The sequence below is a fragment of the Eupeodes corollae genome, chromosome 3, assembly GCF_945859685.1.
Source record: "Eupeodes corollae chromosome 3, idEupCoro1.1, whole genome shotgun sequence".
Lineage (NCBI taxonomy): Eukaryota > Metazoa > Arthropoda > Insecta > Diptera > Syrphidae > Eupeodes > Eupeodes corollae.
The window spans coordinates 79,893,992-79,916,469 of NC_079149.1; the positions used below are offsets into that span (position 1 = coordinate 79,893,992).

General features: G+C 35.0%; 1 protein-coding gene across 1 annotated transcript in view; it reads left to right on the plus strand.

Annotated features, from left to right (window-relative positions):
- The window catches only part of LOC129951629 (protein Fe65 homolog), a 40,825-nt gene extending 24,265 nt beyond the window's left edge, over positions 1–16,560 (plus strand). Inside the window, exons 7-12 of the mRNA XM_056063875.1 lie at positions 780–907; positions 4,067–4,165; positions 6,170–6,309; positions 12,235–12,437; positions 15,919–16,098; positions 16,170–16,560. Of these exons, the coding sequence (XP_055919850.1) occupies positions 780–907; positions 4,067–4,165; positions 6,170–6,309; positions 12,235–12,437; positions 15,919–16,098; positions 16,170–16,313 (894 nt within the window). The 3' untranslated portion in view covers positions 16,314–16,560. The remainder of the gene's footprint in view (positions 1–779; positions 908–4,066; positions 4,166–6,169; positions 6,310–12,234; positions 12,438–15,918; positions 16,099–16,169) is intronic.
- The last annotated feature ends 5,918 nt before the right edge of the window (positions 16,561–22,478 follow it).

Genomic DNA, 22,478 nt, shown 5'->3' on the forward strand with positions numbered 1-22,478 from the left:
TTTATTCCATGGCATCATTTTTTATTTTGTTCATTTTCCAATTTTGTATGAACTAAGCTTATCACTCTAAAATATCAGGCTTTAAGGTCATATACTTAAATACTTTACTGACTTAAAATTTGCAGTTAATTTATTCTGAATTTTTACTTGCGACATATACATACATACATATGTAGGAACTAATCGAAATTTTAATCAAACATGATATTACGATGGTAGAGAAGTTGAAAAAAGCGGGTCTCGTGATTCCGTCCGGTCTGTCCATTCTCCTACAGTATTTTTGTATTGCTCCGGAAAGGTACCGCTCATAGAACAGTTGTTTGTTTTTTTTTTTTAATTTCTCAGCAACTTATGAACCCATTTCAATAATTTTTTTCCAAAACGAGCTCTTATATTGCTTTAACAATATTTGATTATCAAAAGTGAATTTTTGTTTTTTTTTTGATAATTTTGTTTACTTTTACTTACCCCCTCCCATCTCACAAGATCAAATCCTGTGCATGATCCCCAAAAGAGCGGTTTATTTTGGCAACATTTTAATTACATTTCAAGTTAAAGAAACGGGCCAGAAAGAGTATATGCAAAAACACTGTTCGAGTAATGTTGTCAGGAATGTACATAGCTTCGCAAGCTTATAAAGTAAAAATTATGGTATTTCGATTGAATTCATTTGTGTTTTATTAAAAAAAATTAAAAAAAATGTCTATGTCCCTTTAAATAAAACTTGATACTTATTTATCATTATAATTATTTCAAGACATATTTCAAATATTTTACAGGGTAAGAATATGTTCATGGATTTAGAAGACGGATCTCTAAAACTGGTTGAAACGGAAACATTAACTGTACTCAACTCACAGCCAATTCATACAATACGTGTATGGGGCGTAGGAAGAGATAATGGCAGGTACAGTAAGACAAAAATAATACTGACTTTATTTAACTTATAATAAATTATTTACATGCTCATTTTTCGTGATATTAAGAGAAAGGTTAGTAAATTTGATGATTAAATGCAATATTATATTTCTTACAGCTTACTCAGTAATTAAAATGTTAATCGCCATTTTAATTATTCGATAAATGCAAAAGGTTTCAGTTTTTCGATAGTTGTATTATTTTTCCTAATATTGACCTTGACAAAAATCGGACTGATTTTATGTAATTTTCACATTCTTCTAGCTTATATTTCGTCAAAACAGATCAATTTTGTTTATTAAAAACTTCCCCAACTTTACGGAGGAAGTCTATGCATTCTTAGGGTAATTTTGAGTCGAAATTTAAGAAATTTGTACTATTTCTAAAAAAATGCGATATGTTCTTTAATATTTAAGTTTTGTAGCGTATATACACATTAGTTTCAATAAAGATAATTCGCATATTTATATAATAATTAAGCTTAATTTTCTAACGACCTTAACTCTTATTCAAGAAAAATTATTGAAGAATGTCGTGTATTGAAGCTCTTTTGCTAAATCGATCTCTAATTATTTTTTTCGAAAATCAAAAATCCCCCGAAGTTATTCTTTAACTACAGCAGTGATTGAAATTAAATACAAAAATGTGGATAATTTGGTAAAGTTAGATCCAGTTTGAGAAAGAAGACCAACAATTATAAAAACCACTATAAGTTAGAACCCGAGTGAAAAAGAGAAAATTATCTCACTAATAAAGTTTCCCACTTCAAAGTGACCCATGGTTTTTTTCTGTGTTGATAGCTTTGGAAACAGATTTTAGACAAACTAAGCTTTTTAAGGAAATTTGAATCTTTTTAAAAACATTTGTACTCCAACTTCAAATAGGTTGAACCGTTCGGATACAATCAACAAAAATAACATTTAAACTCCATCTTTTGCAGTGCAGGTGCTAGCATATTTACATTTAATAGAAACTCAAAGGCCGTCCTAACTTTGGCTGAAACATTCTTTTTAGCTATTTAAGACAGGCTTCTTTTTTTATTCAAATCTCCTAAGACTTAATAGTACTAACTAATATACAAAAAGTTAAGTGTTTAGCCCTTCTTTTTGTTCAAATCTCCTTATACTAACCGGTACAAATTAAAATGCAAACAGTTAAGCGTTTGGCCCTGTTCTGATCTTATCATTCCAATCTATATCCACACTTCAATTCACTTCAGTCATCATCTTAACTGTGGCTACGTCTTTCTCTGGGAGTTAGCTTTCGATAGCACCGTAAATTTCCATGTTATTCTTGGTCTTCCAACCCGCCGTGACCCCTGAGGATTCCATTCAAAGGACTGCTTCGCAATATCATATTTTGGTTTCCTTAGTGTGTGACCAATCCATTGCCATTTGCGCTTTCCGATGTCGATGTCCAAGCGCCTCTGCCCTGTCCTACGCAACAATTCCTGGTTAGATATTGTTTATGGTCAGCGAAATTTAAGGATGTGACGCAGACTGCGGTTCACAAAAGCCTGCGATTTTCTCGAGATGTTGGCCGAGACTTTCCATGTTTCACAAGCATATAATAGCACAGATTTCACATTGTATTCGAAGAATCTCAATTTTTTGCGTTAGGAGACTTGACTGGATTTCAAAATTTTTGACAGAGCACCAAAGGCAACGCGAGCTTTATTTATTCTGCTTTTTACGTCCAGATCCATACCACCATTTGCTGATACAATACTTCCAAGATAATGAAATTGTTCGACCTGTTCAACAGGCGTGTCATGCAGAATAATACGATGCTATTTATTTTAAGACCGCACGATTTTCCTTTCACCCGTAAAGTTCCACACATCTCGTTCAGCCCACTAATGTTATTGGCCATGAGACATATATCGTCGGCATAGTATAAATGGCTAAGCCTTTCAAACGCTCTCCATTCAATACCTTGCCTCTCATCTATCGTCTATCGCCAGCAGAAAAAGAATTGACGATAAAACACCCCCTTGTTTCACACCCTGACGCACTTCGAAAGAGTCGGATAGCTGCCCATTATGCAACACGAAACACTTTGCATTGTTGTAGGACTCCTTTATAATGGCAACAATTTTTGGCAGAATTGCTCTCCCAAGAAGTGATCTCCATATACATTCTCGGTTAACTCGGTCAAAGGCCCTCTCAAAATCTACAAACATGAGGTTTAGCGGTGTTTGAAATTCTGCAGACTGCTCAAGAACAATGCGTAAGGTGTTGGCATGGTCAACACACGACCGATCCCCGCGGAAGCTAGCCTGATTCCTCTTGAGTGTAGTCTCAATTCTAGCCTTTACCCGTTCGAGGATTAAAGTTGCCATTAGCTTTGGGAAAACGAACAAAACGGTAATACTACGCCAATTGTTGCAGTTTTTGAGATCACTTTCTTTTGGCACCTTAAAAATCACTCCATTATTCCATTCCCTGGGATAGGTTTCGTTTTCCCAAACAGTTTGTATAACCGGATGCAGGATACTAGCTGCTGTGGCGGGATCAGCTTTCAGGAATTCCGCTGGTACTCCGTCAAGCCCGGCTGCTTTGTTGTTTTTGAGGAGATTAATCGCTGTTTCCCCTACTGAAGGGGGTTCGATGTCAATAACCCTGTAGGATCTGCGCATCTCGTTAAATTGGGTGTCTCTGCGTTTATTTAGCTTCAACGATTTACGAAGCTCGATTTTTCCCCAGGTGTCTCTTGGATATCCAAGACACTTCAGTACTAGCAATAAAATGTTTGATATCGTTTGAAAGTTACAGTATATTTTTGTTAAAAAAGGGTTTTTATTGTTAAGGAATTTGAAAATTTCTTATCAAAAAATATTGTATAATTCAACATTTTCCAATTTTTTTGTAGAAAAGGCTATAAATACAAATCTTCGCTCTACAGCATCTACTGTTAAGACACTAAAAGCAAACATTTTTTGGATTTAGACACTTTAATATTTTAATTAAAAATGTATATTTTAATTAAATAATTTAAAAAAAGTGACAATTTGAATGATGATTTTACCCTAACAAATAAGTCAAATCGCCCCTTAATTAAGAATGCAACAATGGCTAGATCTAAACTGACTCTTTAGTTTTAAACATAAATTATGAAATGAAAATATAATAAAAACAAATTTTTTTAGGGACTTCGCTTATGTGTCTCGTGACAGATTGACAAGGATTCATATGTGTCATGTATTTCGATGTGATACAGCTGCAAGGACAATTGCAAATACTTTGCGGTAAGTAATACATTTTTATTACTTTATAAATTTATTTATACACCTCGATTATTAAATAATTAAAAAAGAAATTTAGGATTCAATTATTGTTTACGTTTGTTTTTAAAATTTAAGCAAATATTTACAGTTTCTAAAGTAGTGGAAATAAAAGGATTTTTTACAGCTTTACGATATTTTATTTCGTTAGAGTATTTGTTTCCTGCCATTTTACAAAAGTTAGCTAAGAACACTGCTTAGCTTATCCGTGAACTAAATAGATTCAACTGCACTCGTTTGCCAACACCTTTAATATGAGCAATGGATTTTGTAGTTAACGGACTAACTTTTCTCTATTAATAAGAAAAAGATAAATAGCAATACAAGTTTGCTTTTCTTTTGAACAACACAAATTGGGTTAACTGTCCTACTTCTGTCATATTTAATCAACCGTTATGAAAAGTATTTTCTGTTAAGTTATATTTAGAAGAACATACATAATGCATTTATGTTTTGGCCAACACTGTATACATTTCACAGTTTCCTTTATTAACGTAGGCATCACTGTTTTTGCGCGATGGTGATCGTTGCTCAGCTGATTACGATGCGATGCTGATTGACAATGGGCAGTTTCAGGCAACATAAGGGACTTCATTTGCAGTGATCTTCATTGTTAGTTGAATGAAAATCATTATCAACTGTCATTTTGATAGAAGTGGACTTGACTTGATAGTTAGGGAAATTTTTTTTGACTAACTTTCTAGTCAACTTTCCTGCCTTAATTGGAAGGTAATTTCTTGGCAGCTGGCCAATCAGATACTAGAAACTTGTCTAATTTTCAAGTCCCTTATGTCATTTGAACCTGACCAATAAGTTTTACGTTCAAACACAACTTGTGATTTATGATGGATGTGATACTAATAAAAACTCTCATTGGAATTCAAATCTTGAGTCAAACATTTTATATACTCTAAAGTGCCTTGCACATGAGAGCGAACAACGAATGAACGAATGGACGAACAAGCGTGATTTTACACATTTCAAAAAGTCAATTTCAAACAAAAACACATTTGAATTATAAGAAACCAATTAACACTTGTGTTAGGATAATAAAATTAGCATTTTGTTCTATAATACAATTCAATTTTGAAAAAAGAATTTGATAGTAACGAATTGCCGTTTGGTTGCTACGAACTGTCAAGCTCTATTCGCGTTCCACATACAATACACACTGCAACGAATAAATTGTTCGCGATGAACTTAACCTCAAATTTATACCACTTTTGCTTTGTTTGTTGAAAAGGGTAATTATAAATTGACAATTCATCGCTGTCTGCGAATAGAAATAAAGCTCATGTGAAAGAAAAGTCAAAATATGCGAACATCCACAGTTCGCAGTTCGTAGCTCATGTGCAAGATGCTTAAAACTTTTCTCCACAATACTGACTTTGATTTTCTGCCGACAATAAATTCACCTTCTTATTTTAATCTCGTTTCTATAGTTTAATTTATGCACTGGTAAAATAATCCCTGAAATTCATCAAATTAATTAATTTATAAACAATTGATTAAATACTTTTCATTGTCTTTTTCGCCATTTTTGCTCCAAATCGCGTCCGCATCAACAACTTATCAAGAAAATTCTTGATGCTTTCTTTTTCGTTATATTTGTGCATTGCGCATCAGTTTATCGAACTATGCAATAATGAACAATGGACATTTTAAATGATGCCAATTATTATTTGCGTTTATGAACGTGCTAAAGGGATGATCACAAAATCATCCGTGCAGTGATGCGTATGTGAATTTACTATATTTATTGCCCTAGCCCAGTCCATTTAACAAAATAGCTTTAGGCACATAAGGCAGTTCTTTTATTCAAAGATTTGTATGCATAATCCTTTTTATCCATTATTATAAGAATAAGTCATAATGTGAAACATGAGTTGTATTAAGTGTGATTTTTCAATATTTGTATTCTTTATTGTATTCCTATAAATAAATATTAATGGTTCAATATTATTTAAGTGATATATGCAAACAAATTATGATTGAGCGCTCGCTGCAATTGGATTCAAATAATATTGGAACAGCAAATAATTGTAAAAACAAACAAGAATCAATCCGCCCAACTAATTTGCAAACAGAAAATCGTGGATTCAGACATTGTAAGTATATTAAAAGTAGTTTTTAATTTAAGGTAATGAAATTAAATAATTTTAATTCTGACAAAAAATATATATTTAAGTATTAAAATGTACAGTAATAAAACACACACTTAAACATATGGAGCCTTTTCTGCAATTAATCGTAACCGCGGAAATAAATTGTACCGTAAATGACAAATTTAAAGCTTACTGCTACTCCTTAAAAAGACTTATACGCTAATTCAGTATTGGAAATGAAGCTGAAACATGACATTAGTCTTCAAGACTTCATGTAGTACTAGCAAATTTTAAGAATTATGGTTTCCTTTTTTTTGAAAATGTCAACCGATAAAATGTCGGAAAGAGCTCATATGTTACAGTAAGATTTCTTAATTTGTAGGTTCTTAAATTAAGTTATATTACATTTAAAATTGAGTTTTAAACAGGCAGTTAACAGTTTAAATTCTGAACTAAAGGTAATGTACATAATATTTTTAAAAAATCCCAAAGATCTTGACGTGGTGTGGTGACATGGCAGTAAAAGAATGTCGCGAGTATTATAAAAACAAATAATACACAATGGGACGTTGTTATTATTTCTAATATTTGGCTCGAAATCTTCTCACAATCCTAGTTCTAAGGCGCTAGTTATAGCTATCATTGAAATCGATCCGGAAAAAAAATTGAATCGATATTTGACGGTATTTCATTTGATTAGAAATGAACATTATATACCAATCGATTGGAAATCACACACAGAATTTTTTTTGAGAAAAAAAAGTTTAGTTGCAGATTTATTTTTTTCTAAAAATGTATTTTTCTATTTTCCGGACTGAAATTCATTTTCCTGAACAGGTCATTATTATTATATTATTATATATTTGTCTAAAATGGAACGAATTGTTCCAATGATTTGTGTTTCAATTTCACTCAATTCCAATGACATGATCAATCAATCAGGAAAAACATTGCCGGTTTGTTTATTTTATTTTTTCTTTGTTGACTGTTGGGATAATTTATTAAAAAACAAAATATATAGGGCAACTGATGGTTGTACCTCGAGGGGTTTTTAGAAAATTCTCCAAGTAGGCAAGGATTCTCCAAGTAGGCAAGGATTCCAAATGTGCTCTGTACTATTCTTCTAGCCCTGGAATGTCTGAAAACATCAACGTAATTAATTTGTATCTACAAATTTATTTTTTTATAATAGATTAATACTGAATACCTATAATTATAAATTAGCTGTTTTTGGCTCAGAGAAGTCCCCGGATGTGGTGTAAGCATGTTATATCTTCAACCAAAAGCTGCATCACCAACAAGTAAATATGGTTGTGGCTCAGTTGTGCCCGGTAATGGAGTATCAGCTTGTACTCTCAGTTTAACTGGGTGATTTCCAAAATAGCAAGAAGAAAATACTGTTGAATCTGAATTTTTTCCCATGAGCTCCAATGATAACCATTACAAATCTATAATTTGCGTCCACTAAAGCCATGAGGATTGTTGAGAAACACTTTTTGAAAATTGAAGCTTTCTGAGTTTCGTGGAGCGAACATTCTTATAGGCTTGCCATCAACTGCTCCTAAGCAATTTGGAAAGTTCCAGGATTTTAAAAAGCCATCCGCGATATTTTGCCATTCCTTCGGATTCTGACACAAATGCGATTATTGATAGCAGAAATTGTTTGAATGATGCAATTTCGAACAGTTGTTTTACCGTAGTGTGAGGCAAAGTTTTTCCTTTAAGATTATAAAGTCCATCGTTTTTCGGAAAAGATTATTCTTTGGTGCAATATCATCTTGGATTTCATTTAAAATAAAGTAAAATTGTTCTTTAGCCATGTGAAAATATTCTTAAAATTTCATTGGGTTTTTTTCTAAACGCTGAATTAATGTAAAATATTCTCCGTGAAGTTTTCGGGCAGGATATAAAAGATGTACTTGGTAAATTCGTCTTCGGAAACTGTAACTTTTTCTATTTTTTCAATGCATGGTATATTGCCAAAAGAAACAATAATTTCCTTCTTTTTTGTACATTCATAATTTTTTATAAACACTTTTCTTATTTTCTAATATTTGTAGCAATCTATTTATTGAGAACACTAGGAAGAAACAAACAAATACAATTCATTTGATTTATTTCACTGACAGAAATTTCTAATGACAGAAATTTTCAATTGATGGGTATTAATGACCTGTCAAAAAAATACCAATGTTCCTTTTCAATGATGAAAACCAATGATCACTTTTATTAACTTTTATTCAGAACCTTCCAAATATTTTCTTTCAAAGTCTTGAAAACAGCTGTATAATAACTTTAATAACATCATGTTAGGCATGATTGTGATTTTTTGATTATTTTAAGCAAAAGCTGATTTTGAAAGACAATCATGTTACCAAAAAATTATGTTATTAAAGTTACTATATAGCTGTTACATATATAGAGGAGATACTTACATGTTCTGCATAAGCGAAATGAATTATAACTAATTGCTTGTAGCCTGACGACACTTCGCACTGTCTTCGTAAACTGCACTCAAGGAATCTGCATTAGAGTTTAAAAAATATTTTAATGATAACTGACTGTTAAGACTACAGATAGTTATGATAATTTGTAAGCTGTTGTTGAAAATTAGTTTCCAGTTCATGTTTTGAATTGGAAGTGGAGTTAGTTCCTATTAGTAAGATTAAAGAATTAGATGAAGATAGTTCCGTTTATATTTCCAGTAGGCTAGTTTTCGTATTTACGAAATGTAATATACAAAAGGACAAGTTTTATTAAAAACAATATTTTCGTGTTCTACGCTAAGTAAGATGAGTTCAAGCTTCGAAATAACGGTTTAAAACAGATTTCCGTAAGGTGTTTAAAAATATTACAATTTCTGAATTACAATATTACAATTGATATTTAAATGTGACAAGTATATTTGTATGCACTAAATGACAAAAAAAAAATAGATAAATATGTATGATTAAAAACACATCTAATGATTTTCGAAAAAAAAAAGAGGCTGGGATGCGACCCACACTGATAACTTCCCATCCCGTCTGTCGATTTGTCTTGCTTAAAAGTTTGTCTATATGTATTTTTACCAAATTTGCGCACTATTTTTTATGAAAAAAACGGACTGTTGGATTTTTATATAAAAATTACTGAATATTGAAAACAATATTTTCTCTGAAATAAAATAAGTTTGAAGCCAATATTTCAAATTTTTGAAGAGATATTTGAGTCGAAAATCAATTTTTACCAACTTTTATACATTTTTTTTCAGGTTTTTATTTTTTGTAAAAAAACTGTCAATTCGATTTTTCTCAAAATTTGCACTAATGTTAAAAACAATATTTCTTATAAGAAAAAATTAGTAAGAACCTATTATCTCAAAGTTTTCAAAAGATATTTGAGTCGAAAATCACTTTTTACGAACTTTTGTTATTTTTTTTTCGGTTTTTAAATTTTTTGTACAAAAACTGTCAAATCGATTTTTTTCAAACTTTAACTGAATGTTGACAACAAGATGTTTTAAAAGATAAAAGTAAATTAAAGCCAATATCTCAAAGTTTTGAAAAGATATTTGAGTCGAAAATCAATTTTTACAAATTTGTATACATTTTTTTTTAGGTTTTTATTTTTTGTAAAAAAAACTGTCAATTCGATTTTTCTCAAAATTTTATCAGATGTCAAAAACATTATTCTTTGTTGCACAAAATTGTTTTAGAGATGAAATCATATTTCAGTCGTAAAATGTTGGAGGTGACAAAATTTTTTTTTAGTTTTATTGATTTATAAAAAAAGCCGTTATATTGATTTTTTTAAAAAAAATATACCTGTTTGGTGTCACGTTACAATATATTATATAAAATTTAATTCAAGTCTCTAGCGTTTTTGGTTCGTAAGATATTTAAGGTTAACCAAAATTTTCACCTTTTTTTCAAACTGCTATGGTGAAAAAACCACCCACGCAATTTTCTTGAGAGCCCTTTCTGCATCTTTCTGCCTTATTATCTGTATAACAAAATTTATTTGAAGTCGATATCTCTTCTGGTTCTTGAGCTATGGACGACGAAAAAAACGTCGCGAACGTACGGACGTACGGACGTACGGACGTACGGACAAATCGACAAATCGGACCCATTACAATAACTTCCTATGGGAAGTTAATAATAAATTAAAGTTAAATTCTTGGAGAAAAACTTACAGTCGTGGTCATAAAATTAAGCCATCAATATAAAGCAACAAATTTCGTTAAAAATAAAAAATCTTAACACAATGATAAATTAATTTATTTATGCAAAATATAAATTTAGTAACTAGAAGTTCAGATGATATTTTATTTTTAAACACTATCTTTGAAAAATTTATTACAGTAATGATATGTTGTTATAATTGATTTTGGAAGTGGATATGTAACTAAGCCATCTGCAATGAAGTACGTTAATAAAAAACTAACCCTTTTGAGGACAACTTTTTTGCCTTCTGTGCAGCTAGTATTTAGTTAAATATCCTTTCTGTTTTATTACTTCTGTGCATCTTTTTTGCATTGTACCTACAAGCCACTCTTCTTTAACAATGTTCCAAAGAGAAGCCTTATTCGTATATTTTCTAGCCGCAAGTGCTTTTTTTATGATACCCCATAGATTTTCTATCCGGGCTTCGAGCATTTCGCTCAAGGACTTGGATTGAATTTGATACAAACCAGGATTTAAGGACCCGAGAGCAATATTCAAGCTAACGGTAAATTGTCAGCATAATCCCTATTTAAATGGCTGTCTAAAATGTCCTTGTACATTTCTCCTGTCATATTTCCATGAATTTGCACCAATGGATCATGATGTAAAACATCCTCAAACCCTCCATGTTTTACAGTTTTTTTTGTGTATTTCGGGTCCAATTCTTTCAATGGAGGACGCGTCACATACTGTCTTCCGTGACTGCCAAAAACGTTGAACTTGGACTCGTAGCTCCACACGACCAAAATACCAAACATTTGGACTTTTATAAAGGTGTTTTTTATCAAATCTTATTCTTCGAGCAATATTTGACAGGTTAGGCTTACGTCTAGCGATTCGTCCATTCAAATTGTTTTTTTTTGAAGTCGCCTTCGTATGGTTCTTGCTGATAATTGTACATCATAGTTCTTCTCCATTTGGGCTCTTAATTGAACGGATGTTAAACATGGATCCACTTTAGAAAGCCTAACTAATGTTCTATCCTCAGCTGGAGTCGTTTTTCGTGGCTTTTTTCGAGGTAGGTTTTCAAAGGTTTGGTGTTTTTTTAAATATTCAACTGCGTTCCTAACTTTACCTCTAGCGAAACCTTTTGAAGCATTTGACAATAATTTTTCTTTCACATGGAGAAGAGGTTTTATTTTTTCCCATTACTGTTATCACCAGAACTGTTATTAATTGAATATTTTTATTTTTAATAATACACTTCCTTATTAATGAAACAGTTTTAATACATTTTGATAAAACATCTACATGGAATAATATAAAAGTACCTGTTTCAAATGTAATGGCTTAATTATGTGACCACCTGCACTGCGACTTAATAACAAATAAAGCGCTTTGTTTAAAAGCAAAACATCTTTGGACATAAGGTGACATACGGTTTTCATATTGAGATAATGTTAGTTGTTAACTGTTAAAAAAACAGACACAAAGTAATACAGAAAAGCTTTATTGAAGAAAATAGGATACATTCATTTTGTGGCTTAATTGTATGACCACGACTGTATTTGGCAGGTATATGTTAAAATCTTAAAACATAAGTACCTACTTTTTTTTAACAAACTATTGGATAAAGGACAAAGTTTGTGCATTTTTTTAAATTTGTATTTGAAAGTTATTATTTTAAAATAATTGTATGTTATATAACGCACGAATAACTGTTAAGCAGATAAACATGGACAAACAACACGTTTACTTTTTAATTTCTATTCTTATTTAGCGCAATCATTTCCAACACCTATGGAGGAACCGAAAAAGATATTAAAAGCCTTGTATGTAGGTTGCAAAGAAGTATCTCAACCAACTGGAATGGAAATTATCAATGAAGCAATCAATAGTGTCATAGCACAAACAAGAACTGAAGATTGGGAGAATGTAAACGTGGCTATTGCCCCAAGTATGATAACTGTGCGTAGTTCAAAGGTAAGTTATATGAGAAAATCCCTGCCAAAACAGAATGATTGTGTAGACTTGTAAGTTGTAGACAAATTAAGGATGCCTTTAAAAATATTATTTTATCCGTTAGTTTAAAGACATTTAGAAAATACGTAAATGTAGATGAGGTTGTTAGTGGCTAAAATCCGAAAAAAAAAGAGAGTTAAAAATAATTTATAAATATTTATCATCACCAATGTCAAAAGTCATGCAACAAAATTTAACTTAACCAGCCAATGGGGGCCTACTGGCCTGTGAGACCGGGTGTGCGAAAAACTGTTTATTTGTTTATTTTTAATTTGTGTATTGTAACAAAAGAGCTTCTGTTGATTTAATGTCATTGTTATTTTAAAAATATTTACCCTTTGAATGGTATGGTTCGACAAAGGACTACTTGATCATACAAGGACAGACTAAAAATGACCAAGCAAGCCCTCTTTAGCTTCAACATCCTCTCGCACCGCCCGATCACTTATTCGAAAGCTTATTCCTTGAGTCACGATTGCCTCTTAATTGAAAAAGAAAACAATTTTATTAAAAATCAATAACAACCTTAGAGTTTTTTTCTTAATTATATTTACATCTCTTTTGGGTTCAATTATTCACCAAAGACTAAACTTCTATTTTTAAATTTAACCGACGGACGGGCTACCAATCAGAACTACCAAACCGCACCGAAAAACTTACCGCTACTAGAATAAAAATAGATCTAAAGCTATTTCACATTTTACAAAATAAAAACACCAAGCCACCAGAGAGCAGACAACACCAAACAAGACCAGAAAAAAAAACAGAAAAGACCGCACAAGGCCGGACAACACAAGACATGGCAGGACCAGACAAAATCAGACAAGACCAGACCAAACCAGACAAGACCAGACAAGACCAGACAAGACCAGACAAGACCAGACAAGACCAGACAAAACCAGACAAGACCAGACCAGAAAAGACCAGACAAGACCAAACAAGACCAGACAAGACTAAACAAGACCACACCAAATCGGACAAGACCAGACAAGTCCAGACAAGACCAGACAAGACCAGACAAGAACAGACAGGACCAGACAAGACCACACAAGGCCAGACAAGACCAGACAAGACCGGACAAGACCAGACTAGACCAGACAAGACCAGACAAGACCAGACAAGACCAGACAAGACCAGACAAGACCAGACAAGACCAGACAAGACCAGACAAGACCAGACAAGACCAGACAAGACCAGACAAGACCAGTCAAGACCAGACAAGACCAGACCAGACAAGACCAGACAAGAAAAGACAAGACCAGACAAGACTAAACAAGACCAGACCAAACTGGACAAGACCAGACAAAACCAGACAAGACCAGACAAGACCAGACAAGACCAGACAAGACCAGACAAGACCAGACAAGACCAGACAAGACCAGACAAGACCAGACAAGACCAGACAAGACCAGACAAGACCAGACAAGACCAGACAAGACCAGACCAGACAAGACAAGACCAGACAAGGCCAGACAAGACCAGACAAGACCAGACAAGACCAGACAAGACCAGACAAGACCAGACAAGACCAGACAAGACCAGACAAGACCAGACAAGACCAGACAAGACCAGACAAGACCAGACAAGACCAGACAAGACCAGACAAGACCAGACAAGGACAGACAAGACCAGACAAGACCAGACCAGACAAGACCAGGCAAGACCAGACAAGACCAGACAAAACCAGACAAGACCAGACAAGATCAGACAAGACCAGACAAGACCAGACAAGACCAGACAAGACCAGACAAGACCAGACAAGACCAGACAAGACCAGAAAAGACAAGACCAGACAAGACCAGACAAGACCAGACAAAACCAGACAAGACCAGACAAGACCAGACAAGACCAGACCAGACAAGAGCAGACAAGAGCAGACAAGAGCAGACAAGACCAGACCAGACAAGACCAGACAAGAGCAGACAAGACAAGACCAGACAAGACCAGACAAGACCAGACAAGACCAGACAAGACCAGACAAGACCAGACAAGACCAGACAAGACTAGACACGACCAGACAAGACTGGACAAGACCAGACAAGACCAGACAAGGCCAGACCAGACAAGATCAGACCAGACAAGACCAGACAAGACCAGACAAGACCAGACAAGACAAGACCAGACAAGACCAGACAAGACCAGACAAGACCAGACAAGGCCAGACCAGACAAGATCAGACCAGACAAGACCAGACAAGACCAGACAAGACCAGACAAGACCAGACAAGACAAGACCAGACAAGACAAGACCAGACAAGACCAGACAAGACCAGACAAGACCAGACAAGACCAGACAAGAGCAGACAAGACAAGACCAGACAAGACCAGACAAGACAAGACCAGACAAGACCAGACAAGACCAGACAAGACCAGACAAGACCAGACAAGACCAGACAAGACCAGACAAGACCAGACAAGACCAGACAAGACCAGACAAGACCAGACAAGACCAGACAAGATCAGATAATACAAGACCAGACAAAACCAGACAAGACCAGACAAGACTAGACACGACCAGACAAGACCAAACAAGACCAGACAAGACCAGACAAGACCAGGCAAGACCAGACAAGATCAGATAATACAAGACCATACAAAACCAGACAAGACCAGACAAGACCAGACAAGATCAGATAATACAAGACCAGACAAAACCAGACAAGACCAGCGATGACCAGACAAGACTAGAAAAGACCGGACAAGTCAAGACCAAAACAAACCGGACAAGACAAGACAAGACCAGACCAGACAAGACCAGACAAGACCAGACAAGACCAGACAAGACCAGACAAGACTAAACAAGACCAGACCAAACCGGACAAGACCAGACAAGACCAGACAAGACAAGACCAGACAAGACCAGACAAGACCAGACAAAACCAGACAAGAGTAGACAAGACTAGAAATGAGCAAGCAATATCTCTTTTTCCTCCGCTCTTACCAGCCGATCACATTTTTCGTAACTTATTCATCAGCTAATTATTCTATGCGTTAAATACTTAAAAAGAAAACAATTTTATAAAAAGTACTGTTTTTATGTTTAACTGGTGAGCTACTTATCAGCACGACCGAACCGAACCGAACTGTTTACATGATGTACACAAAATGAATCGTTCGAAACCCCTTTTCACATTTTTAATAATAAAAACAACAGGCCACCACCAGACGAGGGCAAACAATACCAGACCAAGCCAGACGAGAGAACATCATATGTAGATAGATTCCCTTTTGCCTAATTGAGTTTTTAATTTTTTTTTTTAGCCAGATTTACATTTGCACAAATACGACTTTATTTAACAGGTCGTGGATACAAATGTTTATTGCGGAAAATATTTTAATTTGTGTTAATAATGTTAACTTCAGTTTCTAAAAAAAATAAACCCAAAGCTAGAAAATGTCCCCACTATATTTGCACGAATTAAAACTTTCTTTTATTATTGCAGGATTACACCAGACTCATAGCTGAATGCAGAGTTCGATATCTGAGTTTTTTGGGAATTGGCAAAAATTTTAAGAAGTGTGCTTTTATCGTTCACACTGCACGCAATAAATTTGTTGCCCATGTCTTTCACTGTGAACCATCTAGTGGAGCCCTCTGCAAGACAGTAGAAGCAGCTTGCAAGGTGACATAGTATAATTAAGTTTGAATATTAAGATTTAATTTATGAATTTCAAATGTTTTTCTATTCCACAGCTACGATATCAGAAGTGCTTAGATGCACATCCAGAAAATAATTTTTCCTTCGATTCAGGCACACATAGCAAAGGAATTGGAGCTGCCATTAAAGATATCATTCATTCTTTATCACTTAAAAAGGATAAGTGTGGCTTACCTTAATTGAATAAAAATGAACTATAGACAAATGTCGAATTATAATTTGTATTCCTTTTTAAAGATGTCTAATGGATTTTTTTTAATATCTTGAAAAAATACAATTGTTATCAGTATAGAAGGTATTCATATTTATTTACGCGTGTAACTGTTTACTTTATATAAACATTACAATATTATACATTTATTATTAATTGTAATTTAAAGCTTGAATTTAAAAATAAATAAAAAGCTGGCAGTAGAAATAAGTGTATACTTTATGTTTTGGATGAACGTTTTTGAGAGTTCAAATTTGCGAAATTAATTCTAATTTCGTAAGCTGCATACTTAAATTGCGATATAAAGGACTATGCATTCTCACAGCCACACCACTTGAAAGCCCATAGAGAACCTGAAATTATTTCTTAAACGAACATCCTAAATAAATTAGGCGGCAAAACAATTCGTGTAACACTAAGACTTACAACTCTTAACCATTCCTGTATGCGCGTCATTTAAAAAATGGAGGGTATGCGTACTCTATGCTGAATCCGAACTGCAAATTTATGACAGGAATTGCTCTTGGTAGTTTTGTCAATTAATCGCAAGAGGCAGTAGCCATGAAGAAAAACAAAACTGCAGGTACCATAGGCACGGATTGAACTCAAGACCACTTGCATGACAGTCCAACGCACTGCCTTTAAAAATGGATAGTATTGCCGTTGTAATCTTTGCAATAAATAAAAATACACGAAGACAACGAACACTAAAAATGCAGCGCAAAATTTTAAAGGATGCTTTTAACCCCTTGGATCTTGTTGATAAAGTGTTGCTAACATATTTTCAACTTTCCAGTGCTTACAAAGAAAATTGATTTCCAGATTAAAACAAAACTTTCGGGTGAATAAGGCAGCGCTTAAATATATATTAGAGATCCTAGATAAAGAACTCGACCCTTGCGTGTTTTCGAGTTCAATCACCACAATCAGCAGATTGACAGACGTTTGGAGATTCATTGCTGATGGAGGATACCAATCTTTGTGTTGACAAAGATTTTGGGATCGGAAAGGCCTAGTCAACTTTTTCCAGAAATCTTAAAATTGTGCTAAATATTTTGAAGAGAAAATTGTACCCGATTTGGATTAAATTGGAAATAACGGACGTTGAGAAACGTCAATCAAAGATTGTCTTCTACTCCAGAGCAAGTTTTCCAGGTACTATAATGTGTGTGGATGGAACTCATGTCAAAATTATTGCACCGGCGGAAGAGAAGTTCCTGTACAACAATAGAAAAGGGTTCTTCAGTATAAATGCCATGGTGGTATGAGTGCAAGATATATGTACATATTTGTGAGGTTTAGTGTGAAATTAATTTTTTTTGTCAGATTTGCGACAACAAGATGCGTGTGAGGTTTATAGACGCAAAGTACCCGGGGTTAAACCACGATTCGCATTTGTGGAAAAATATTGTGATAGAAAAACAAACGCTTGGATTTTAGGTTTGTTGAAAACAAACTTTTATCTCAGACAAATAACGTTTATGTCTGGATTTGTTATGCCGGATACCACTTGAACCCTGGCTTATAACTCCATTTCGTTCCGCTGAGGTCGGTAGTCCTCAAAGCAGCTTCAATTTTAAGCACAGTAAAACTCGGAATATTGTGAAGAGAGTCATAGGCTTTATAACAAATCGATCACGGTGCATACTCGCAGCACATCAGCTCTACTATTTCCCGCAAAAATCTGCACAAATTATAAATGTAGTATGTCAAAAATCAAATGGGGTGGCGCAACAGTCCGTTGTGAACCAGGGCCTAGTGACTTACAACTCTCAACCATTCCTGTGTGCGAGTACTGTTGTCAGGAATGGAAGGGACCTACAATTTAAGGCCGAATCCGAACGGCTAGTTTGAGAAAGCACTTTTTCATGACAAGAATTACTCTTGAAGGATTTGTCAATTCCTCGCAAGAGGCAGTACCCGCGAAATTATTTTTTTTTTAAAATTAAGCTGGCACAGGCAGGGATTGAACCCAAGACCCCTTGCATGACAGTCCAACGCACTAATCATCATGCCACGGGTACTACAAAATGTAGTATGTGCCCTGCTTAATATTTGCATTCACTTTAACGTCGAAGATGATTTAAATGAAATCAAAGCTGAAAATGAAGACGAACTTGAAGAAAAGGACGAAATACCGCATTCAAATCTCCATGGTGTAGTATCCCAAATAAGGGACCTATTATAGGAGCTTAATTTGAAACTGTGTATTTCATTGCAAACGAAGTTCATGTTTTCTTTAAGACATTTATGTAAGTACATACATACAGGTATACTTAAAGAATACAAAAATTAAAGTAAATAGTACAAAAAAATCAAAAGTTTTTGATTTAATGATAATTATCAGCAATTTCTTGACTTAAATCCAGCTCATATCACTCCTTAACATCTATCTATTTCAATGTTTACTTTAGGCTGTATCTTTCTTCATGAATTTCAACTATTTTAATTTTAATCTCAATTTTGTCTGAGAGAAATTTCTCTCCTTTACTTGGTTGTGCCTTTTAGATTCTTCGAGTCTTTTTTCCTCTATTTCAGATAGTTTTTCTTCAGATCTTTTTTCATCTATATTTGTTCTTTTAAAAGGCTGGATGAATCGTATGATTGACGCGAAGTGATTGGACGACGCCGTGGAACATTTCTCACATTAACTACGTCTGATGACACCGAAACATCGGCGAGCTAGTTCTCTTCACAAGATTCATTAGATTCTAAAGGCTCGGAAGAATTTTCGAATCTTGTGTATCTTTTATTCCTGTGGTCGAAGTTTCAAAACCAGGCAGTCTTATGACACCTTCTTCGAGCTAAAAGAATGCATTCTATTTTCTCCGCCACCTGTAGCTTTGCATTTTTGTTGTGTTCTTAACCATTTTTCTCTTGATGTATGCCTTCCAACCTAACCACAACTAAGAATTAAATTAAATTATAAAAAAGTTTCGACTAATCTATTCAATTTACTTTTCTCCAGCTAGAGGTGTCCTTAAAAGGTAGGCCTAGGCTATTTAACTCTATTTTTACTGCTTGCCAAAAGGCAAAAGGAAAGCAATTTCAGGTTTTTCTTGAAGCATTTCATAAAGCCTTTCGAATTGAATTTTATTTGTGATAACTTTATTTATCCTTAACAAAAAAAAAATAGGTAAACACTTTCACATTAAAATAATAGTAAAACTTACAAGATTCTTTTCATATATTTTATTTTTATTTAATTTATCTTCGCGAGCTTAATATTTTTTGTTCGTTTTCAAAACTCCGATCAAAATAACTGTTCGTAGGAAAAACTGCCAAACTTCCTATTTATTCGGTGCTAGTGATACCACTTTACACGAACTCCGAATTTCGTAGCAAATTTTTTTAGTACGATGGGAGCAATGATACTTTTATTTATTACGACGGGGCCTGTGATAAGGTTGAATGACATTTAGAATCAAACCACTTTGTTTGACCATTGGACAAGACTCCATAAACATTCTATACACAGATTCTGGATTGCTTACATAAGAAATGCATTTTGCCACAAGTACATGCTTATTATAATGGAGAAAGTCATTTGAAAGCAATTTGTGAGTTAAAGGGAAGTAAACCCCTTAAGTCGGTTCTCTATGTCCTTCTCTTTGAAATATTTCAAGGTTTTCTTCAATAGAGAGTGTGTTCTTAAACAAAACTGAAGCTTACTTCACGTTTATCATTCTTAAAACTTAATATGCAAGACCATTGACCCTTCATGTGTGAAGTACATTTACTAACTCACTTGCTTAAGGTGGCACTACAGTAATGTGTGAACTATGTCTTCACCCAACAAACTTCTCCGTCTAGATCGGTCCCTAGCTAGATATCTCCAGTTTCGCACTGCAAGTCGGAGGCATCACTTTTCGCCGCTGATCCATCTTAGTCCTTGGGCTTTTAGCCTTCTGGATGAATCTACTTCGTCTTTACATCTTCTCCTCCACTCCCCTTCTATGCATACGGGACAGTAGATCACCCGAAGAAACTTTCTCTCATAGTCATAGTGCCTGTCTATACGTGTTGTGCCCACAACGTTGTGCTCACAGCACTATGTGTCTACATGTGTTGTGACTACTCATGACCCGTTTTCCATTTTGTGTTGTGGAACTAAGAACTTGAAACATTTGTGTTCGAACTTTTGAACGGATGATATACTACCGACATACACAGGATTTTGTCTGCTTTTTACTTACTTACTTACTTACTTAAGGTGGCGCTACAGTCCTGTGTGAACTAGGGCCTCACCCAACAAACTTTTCCATCTAGCTCGGTCCCTAGCTAGATGTCTCCAGTTTCACGCTCCAAGTTGGGTGAGGTCACCTTCCACTTGTGCGCGCCACATGATCCGCGGTCTTCCTCTACTGCGCTGTCCTGTGGGTGAGGATTCGAAGACTTTCCGGGCTGGAGCATTGGATTCCATGCGCTCTACGTGACCCAGCCATCTTAGTCGTTGGACTTTTAGTCTTCTGGCTAAGTCTACGTCGCTGTACAGCCCGTACAGTTCGTCGTTCCATCTTCTCCTCCATTCCCCTTCGATGCATACGGGACCGTAGATCACACGAAGAACTTTTCTCTCGAAGCGACGCAAGGTGCTTTCATCCGCTTTTGTCATGGTCCATGCTTCTGCACCGTATAGCAGGACGGGGATGATAAGGGTCTTATACAGCAACACTTTGGTCCCTCGAGAGAGGACTTTACCACTCAATTGCTTTCTTAGTCCAAAGAAACAGCGGTTAGCAAGAGTTATTCTGCGTTTGATCTCAGCGCTGGTGTTGTTTTCTGCGTTTACAGCGGAGCCTAGGTAGACGAAGTCCTTGACTACCTCAAAGTTACGTCTGTCGATTGTGATGTTTTGACCAAAACGTCGGTGTTGTATGTCCTTTCTAGACGACAGCATCTACTTTGTTTTGCCCTTATTAACCGTTAAACACATTTTTGCCGCCTCTGCCTCAATACTCACAAAATCCCCATTGACATCACGCTGAGTTCTTCCGATTATGTCAATGTCATCAGCATATGCCAGTAATTGGACAGACTTTTGAAAGATAGTGCCTCTAGTGTTGACGTGTGAGCTCTGCACTATTCTTTCAAGCACGATGTTAAAAAAATCGCATGACAGCGCATCACCTTGTCTAAAGCCTTTTTTGACATCAAAAGGTTCTGTTAAGTTGTTTCCAACCTTTATGGAGCAGCGTGAATTCTCCATGGTCATCCTGCACAGGGATGCCAAAACTAGACATGGCTCTATACAGCTCGTCCCTGTAAATGCTGTCATATGCGGCCTTGAAATCGATGAAAAGAAGGTGGGTGTAGACACATAGTGTTGTGACCACAACGTTGTGGGCACAACGCGTATAGACAGGCACATAGTCTATGCTTCTGCACTATACAGCAGGACAGGGATGATGAGGGTCTTATATTGCGACAGAGAGGGCTTTGCTATTCAATTACTTTCTTAGCCCAAAGAAACAGCGGTTAGCAAAAGTAGTTCTTCGTTTGATCTCAGCTCTGGTGTTGTTTTCTGCGTTCATAGTGAAACCTAAGTCCTTATGATTACCTCAAAGTTACGTTCTGTTCGACTTCAAATGAAATAGCTTAGACGTTCAAGTTGTTTTCTTTTGTCGGAAGTGACATATAATTTGAAAGAACTTAACACAATCTTAGTTCGCTTTTCAGAGATAGATGTCGCTGATATATGTGTGTGTATGTGTAAATGTTATTAGATTGTCTGTCTAATAGCATCGGGTTGCTTAGCCAAAAGTTGAATTTTCGTATTGTCACAATTTCGCAAGCGTAGGAAATGAATCCCATGTGTTATTAAGTCATTTTTTGGATTAATTGTAAGATTATTGCACTATCAATCTAATAGCATAGGGTTAATATATAAATAAATTGGATAGCGGAACAATCCATTGAGAACCAGGACCTAGTGACTAACAACTCTCAACTATTCCTGTGTGCGAGTACTGTTTTCAGAAACAGAGAGGTTTTAAGTTGAATTCGAACGGCTAATTTGAGAAAGCACTTTTCATCACAAGAATTACTCTTGACCCAACCCCGTTGCCTGCATTTCAAATGTTTAGTCTTTGGTATGGGTTGATTATTTACCTTACCTACCTACTTTTATTAT